Genomic DNA, 6,967 nt, shown 5'->3' on the forward strand with positions numbered 1-6,967 from the left:
AAAAAAAAAAAAAGTACTTATAATATACAATAATTAACCTTTAAATGCCAGACATAGAGAAGGATAACTGTTCTCATTTTGTTCTCTAAATATATTTAATATTTAACTTAATCAAACAAACAAGCAGTTATTAATGAAAGGATGGAGCTATTTTCAATGTTTATTAAATAGTAATAAACAGACAAAAAAAAATCTTAGACCTTTTCCATGATTCCAATGAATGACAATAAAACACTGCTTATTTAGAAGGTTTGTCACGCATATTTAAAGTGAAAGGTATACTAAGAAATCAAAGTAATGCAATCAAAGAAAAAACATTTAAATAGTGTGCTGATAAAGAAAACATCAATACTTACACAGTATTGATATCTTGTATTACAAAAAAGACAAGAATTTTTCTGCAAAGTTTCAAATAAAAAAATACAGCTGTAGTTAAACATTTTTTCTATCACAATCATTTCCTTAAGTGCATCGGAAAAAAAATAAATCCGTTAGCAGAACTTTGCCAAGCTATTTAAAAAAAAAAAAGAAAGTCCTGCTTTTGTCACAATTATTCATTTACATGCTTCATAATACAATAAAAAAAAGTTCCATCATATTTCTGCTCTCTTTTATGACAATATGATACACCAGCAGAAGAGCCCATCGGCTGTAGTAGAAAACCTGAATTTCCCTCGAGTTATTTACTGATCGTCTGGAGAAGTTTCCTAAGAGACAACAAGTCATGACCGTCCAACAGGGTTCAGCGTGAGATTAGCCATGAGCTCATGAACTGCTGCAAATATTGTGCACTCTCCTGTAAAAAAAAAAACAGGCTAGCATTAATATTGAAATGCAAGTATTGAAACAAAATGTTAAATATCTGACTAATATTATATACTGATTTCCATATCAATTTAAAAATTCACATTAAACAAAACAGATGTGTGAACCTTGTCGTGGTGGATGGTGCTCATTGAACCTTCTGAGGATGGAGCTGACCATCAGGGCCGCGGCTCCCGAGGAGCTGTGCTGGCGGGGGATATCAGCCTGCTGGGTCAGTCCAGTAGCCATGTCATACACAATAGGCACTATGATGCTGACGGGCTCCTGGGGTACCGGTAGTCTCTGGGTCAGCTGGAGCTGTAAAAGAGCATCACGTCAAGTTAATACACGTTAGGAATCCATAGTAAACTTAAACCACAGATCAAATACAAGTTGCTGGGTGTATAATGGCTGGAATATTAGTGTAATAATCAGAATTCAGGACATGGTTATTTATGTATGGTGAGATCGTATTTTATCCATTGGGAATTGGTTGTATGGTAAAAGGGGACATTGCAAACCAGAAAGGAGTGACTGAAGCACTTACAAAGAAGAGCATCTTGGTCTTAAGCACCACAGCAATGGTTCCTGGTGGGGCGATGGGAGGAGCGCTGGGTGGGATGGTCAGACAGAACTGCACATTCCAATTCAGCTGGGCCGCTTGGTCTGGGAACTGGAGGAAAAATGATGGGCCAGTGAGTTTCCAAATGTAAAATATAGCTCAAAAGTTCAGGAAGATTTTTTTTGTTTTGTTTTGGAAAGAGGTCTCATATGCTAACCAATGTAATATTGTGAAATATTATTACAACTTGAATACCTGTTTTCTGGTATATTTATGCATTTTATTCCTTTAATGGCAACACTAGGTTTTTGCTTAAAGCTTTACATTTTCAGGAGCAATTTTTCCAGTTTTTAGAGTTACATAAAACTTTAGAAATAATTTTAATATGCTGATTTAGTGATTAAGTGATACTTTTTTTTTTTATTAAAAAAGGTCAAAAGAACAGCATTTATTTTAAATCTTTACTGTCCCTTTTGACCATATTAACATATCCTTACTAAATAAAAGTATTCATTAAAAATCTAATTGACCCCAAACTTTTGAAACGTAGTGTATGCTTGCACAAGGGCAAAAAAAAAGTAATATTAAATCAACATGAATGTGCTTACCAACTCCAGTTTCATGATGCGAACACAGTCTCTGAGTATGTTGGTTGGAGCTCCCAACAGCTTTGTAAAGGCATTTAGTGTGTTGTATTTAAAGGGTGGTCCTGCAACCTATGGTTTAAGTAAAAGAAAATGACTTGCACTTGCATAACTGCACAATACCTGACTTGATGGCATTGCCAAGAAGGCCACTGAGTGAACTGATTTGCTTTAAAGAAAAAAAAACTGCACAGCTAATTGCACTAAGCAGAATAGCAAAGATAAGCGTTTTCTAACTAGTTTTAAACAGGTAGCCCCTAATCATGACATTAGGCCAGTGTTGTTAAATCAGGACGAACAGGTCCATTTTAAAATACACATTACAATTCTCTTCAAAAGTTCGTTTCCTACCCTGGTCTCAAAGAACTTCTCCAGGACCTGCAGCTCCTCCTGCGACCAGGGTCCAGTGTTTTCTGGTGTGACTTTCAGCTGCAGAGTCTGGTAGGTTTTGGGGTTGAGAGCCACTCTACATTTAAGCACTTCTGTCTTAAACATGATAACACCTGGCTCGTTGGAGTTCACAATAGTGAGCTGTGAAGAGAAGGTAATCGAGAGTGATGCAAATACAGTGAGTAAGCAGAATCATATCAATCTGACTGGTTAAATGATGTGGTTGTAAACTTGTTAACAGTTTCTGACTCACATTGGGTTCTAACTGTATGATTCTCTGTAGGTGCCGCCTCATGATGACAGAGCCCAGGAAGCGCTCCAGAGGTGAGCACAGGTAGCTGCCCGCCAGCCCTGGCACTGGGCATGGAATGGATGACGGCAGAAGCAGAACATGTAGTTTGCTGTGGGTGAGGATGGTGGGAATAGAAGCGGCCCAGGACCGCTGTGGCAGTTTACGGGGTGGGGGCATTGCCTGTGAACCTACACACACAAACACGCACAGTGACTGACTGAACAAATTTAATTACTGCTTAATGTACATGTAAATAATATTAAATTCTCTCATTTACACTACTTTTTCTTTCTAGAAATTTGTAGTTTTACTAAGCAAGGATACATTAAACTGATCAAAAGTGACAGTAAAGACAATCTTACAAAAGATTTCCGTTTCAAATAAATGCATTTTTTTGTACTAATTTTCCATTAATCTTGAATCCTAAACATGTATCATGGTTTACACAAATATATTAAACGGCACAACTGTTTTCAATATGATAAGAAAAAATGTTTCTTGAACACTAAATCAGTATATTAGAAAGATTTCTAAAGGATGTGACACTGATGGAGTAATGGCTGCTGAAAATTCTGCCTTGCCATCACAGGTATAAATTACATTTTAATATAAAAATAAGCTAATTTGAATAGCAATACTGTGCAATATTACTGCTTTACCTTGGTGAGAATAACAGGCTTCTTTTAGAAACATAAAAAAAAAATCTTTAAAAATCTAATTTTTGACCAGTAGTGTACATCAAACCTAGGACAAACGATGTAATTATCGGGTTAATCGCACAGAAAGTGTCAAGAAAATGTCCAGGTACTTAACCCCAAAATCAATGCAATGCAAAACCCCATCAAGGTATTTTGCATTTCAATAAAGACAATTAAGCAGAAAAATTCTAACTGCAATTTAATAATAATAATAAAAATAATTCTCATTACTGTAAAGTGGGAAAATATGTATATTTATAAAATAATAAGCTGTTCTGATAACATGGATCAGTCTTTAGACTCTGGACTTACTCGTGCCAGCTCGAGGGGAGTGGGATGGATCTGGAATAGGTGAGTGCAAAGAAGGGTTGCCTGGTGACATGCCAGGGATTCGGGCCCCTGGGGAGGGTCCAGAGACCTGCGGAGAACCTGGCCATGGTCCGACCCTTGGACTGGCGGACACCATCGTGTACGGTGAACTGGGGTCAAGAGTTCCTGCAATACAAATGAAAGACATTTGGATGGTAACTCACCCTCTCGAGGAGTGCCAGTTTCCATCGATGTACACAGTTTTTAGTCCATGGCAGTAACAGTACTCAATACAACCCACCAAAAACACACATATCCCTACTGCAAAGTCAGAGCTGCTTCAACAACAACCAACAATGATGATTTTGTATGATTAAAACAAGGCAAAGAGATTTAAACCAATGACACCGATTCACTTTCACATGATTTCAAATGCACACCAATTAAGATAAGCTTGAAAAATGTTCTGAATCATGACATACTGTGACTAATGTGAGAATTGACAAGACAGTACAAAAATACACTATAATAATTTAAAAAATTGGGGTCAGTAAGATAATTTTTTAAAGAAATTAATAGTTGTAAAAACAATTGTTACAAAAACATTTCAAATTAATGTTGTTCTTTTGAACTCTCTTCATCAGAGAATCATGAAAAAAAAGTATCATGGTTGTAACTTTTCTTTCTTGAGCAAAATCAGTAGGATTTCTGATCATGAGACACTGAAGTCGGGAGTAACGGCCACCACAGGAATAAATTAAATCTTAACTATATTAAAATAGCAAACAGATATTTTAATTGAAATAATATTTTACAATATTACTGTTTTTACTGTATTTTTGACCAAATAAATGCAGCCTTTTTGAGCATAAGAGTTTTTTTCTTGCATATAATCATGCATATAATTCTGACATTTTGTTTACCCAGTCCCACCAGTCAAAGAAACAAAGAATCAAGAAATAATACAAGAAGTATCAAGCAAGTGCTCATTTAAGCTTTAAGAGTACATCCACCATGCGCAAAGTCGATCGTTAGCAACAAATCAGATGTCTTTCACCAGCCCATCAAAGATTGAAATCTCTGGACCGCAGAGGTAAAAAGGAAAGCCAATCAACAAAGCCCTGGATCCAGGCCTCCCGTGCACTTACCATGTGGGCTAGCAAAGTTGGAGGTCTGTCCCATAGAAATGCCCAGAGAGGAAGGAGAAGGGGTGGGCCCATAGGGAGAAGGGGCCCGCAGAGCTCCGCTAGGGGAATTGGCTGCGTGGATGTTCCCTGCACACAATTAACCAATCAGTGGCCTCATCAACATCTGACAAGAGCATGTTGCTCCCGTTCCTGCACGCTCACTTTCACACACGCTGCAGCCAAAGCGGGACAGGAGCTGCAGACCCCGAATGGAGATAGGTGGACAACTGTGGGCATGCTCCTTCATGAGGCTGCACGGTGATGGTGTCATCAAACACAGACTGACCGATAAAAGCATGCATACCAACAGACAGGAAGAGCTGGTGGGACGCCAATGAGAATGTTTCCTTTCCTTTTGTTTCCCTGACTCCATGGTGGCATGACCAGGACAGCACAGACAGCAAAATGACAGCATTTGACAAGATAGAGACACATATTTATATACCTGGAGACTGTGTTGTTATCATGGACGGTGAGGGAGGCACATGGTACGGGTTGGGGGGCGATGTGAGGGGTGGATAAACCCCTCTGCCTGGAGGCTGCGTCTGGGTGTGGGACATGAAGGTGTCGTCCATGCTTATCGGGGAGGGAGGGTTGTCGTCTTCATTGACCGAGCGTCTGCGGGCGTCTTGGTTACTATCCACAAACATGTTTAAGAACGTCTGTGGAAAATCATTGAAAAGTGACAATTACACCCATGCACAACAACAGTTAAAGGGACAGTCCAAACAAAAATAAACTTCTGTCATCATTTACTCACCCTCAAGTTGTTCCAAACCTTACATTCTTCAGTGGAACATTAAAGAAGATATTTTAAAGTATGTTGGTAACCCAACATTCTTCATATTACCCTCTTTTATGTTCCACAGAAGAAAGAAAATCATACAAGTTTGTAACGACAAGGGAGTGAGTAAATGATGACAGAATTATATAACATTTTTGGATGACTATCCCCTTAATATGTTTGATATTTTTGCTCCACCCACCTTTAGTCCTGGGGCGGGGTAGAAACCTTCAACTATCTTGGTGTTGTCAAAAAGACTATAGGCCCCGTCACGGATGGCCACCACACCTCTGCTACGGCAGTAGATGTCAATGCAGTACATGTTGCGGAAGGCCAGACGGATGTGAGTGGGTGACTGAGGCAGGATGGAGAAGCACTGGTACGCCGTATTGGTCCTTTGGGTGAGGCCCAGCATAGGCACTGTGGGTAGCTTGTTGATGGCATTTAGAGGAGCTTGAGTGTCTGAGAGGCCCTAAGAACAGACAAGTATGTGAGAATACTTCCAGCATCTACTAATGATCTATCAATATCTACTCCAAATTGGTCAGTTAACAATTTCATTTTGTTTTAAAAACGTATTAAAAAATTTGCTGGTAGATAATACTAGTAATACAAGTACTAATAATAAAACTACAGATTACAGTTCATGGGCCAGTAACCGCTTGAATTGTAGTAAGTAAATGAAGTATGATGTTTAGTAGTGTCAAGGCTCTAGATACCTGTAGAAGTTGTACTACATTGGGTGTCTTGTTGAACATTTCTTGAAGTTGGTGGAGAATTATGTTGTGACAGTTGCTACAGCCTGAATTGGGCCCCACAGTCCCCAGGGCCAGATGGTAACGCTGGGATGCAGAGTTCCACTGTATGGTCACCTGAAAGAAACCGGATTCAACTTGTAGTAAATGAAACGTGTGATTTAAACTAAATCACTAAATAAAGGGATTAAGGGCCTTTAAAAGCACAATATGTACGATTTTTTTATTAAAATATCCAAAAACCACTAGAACAGTGTTATATATTTTGCTGACTTGTGTATTTACATTATCCCAAATGTTTCGAAGAATGTTTAAATCCAGAGAAATAAGCAATTTTAACTAGTGACACGGACCGTGTCCATAGTGTCGTTGTGTCACCTGCCAATGACGTCATAATCCCTCGATTTCCGAAGCATGGAAACACCAAAGACACTTTAATATGTTGTGCGTTTTAATAGACCGGTGACGATCGCACAGAGTAGCATTATAACAGAACTTTCAAATGTATCTAGTATGATAAAACAGCGCTGCTTTACCCCACA

General features: G+C 38.7%; 1 protein-coding gene across 1 annotated transcript in view; it reads right to left on the reverse strand.

Annotated features, from left to right (window-relative positions):
* Positions 1–233: 233 nt before the first annotated feature.
* LOC107673705 (mediator of RNA polymerase II transcription subunit 14-like) overlaps positions 234–6,967 on the reverse strand; it is a 22,027-nt gene continuing 15,293 nt past the window's right edge. Inside the window, exons 20-30 of the mRNA XM_016467432.1 lie at positions 6,390–6,542; positions 5,873–6,142; positions 5,332–5,548; positions 4,848–4,973; positions 3,703–3,885; positions 2,654–2,880; positions 2,362–2,541; positions 1,975–2,082; positions 1,352–1,477; positions 933–1,122; positions 234–796 (exon numbers count right to left, since the gene is read on the reverse strand). Coding sequence (XP_016322918.1) covers positions 723–796; positions 933–1,122; positions 1,352–1,477; positions 1,975–2,082; positions 2,362–2,541; positions 2,654–2,880; positions 3,703–3,885; positions 4,848–4,973; positions 5,332–5,548; positions 5,873–6,142; positions 6,390–6,542 — 1,854 coding nt within the window. The 3' untranslated portion in view covers positions 234–722. The remainder of the gene's footprint in view (positions 797–932; positions 1,123–1,351; positions 1,478–1,974; positions 2,083–2,361; positions 2,542–2,653; positions 2,881–3,702; positions 3,886–4,847; positions 4,974–5,331; positions 5,549–5,872; positions 6,143–6,389; positions 6,543–6,967) is intronic.

Source organism: Sinocyclocheilus anshuiensis, unplaced genomic scaffold (assembly GCF_001515605.1).
Source record: "Sinocyclocheilus anshuiensis isolate Anshui unplaced genomic scaffold, SAMN03320099.WGS_v1.1 scaffold628, whole genome shotgun sequence".
In the NCBI taxonomy this organism is placed as follows: domain Eukaryota; kingdom Metazoa; phylum Chordata; class Actinopteri; order Cypriniformes; family Cyprinidae; genus Sinocyclocheilus; species Sinocyclocheilus anshuiensis.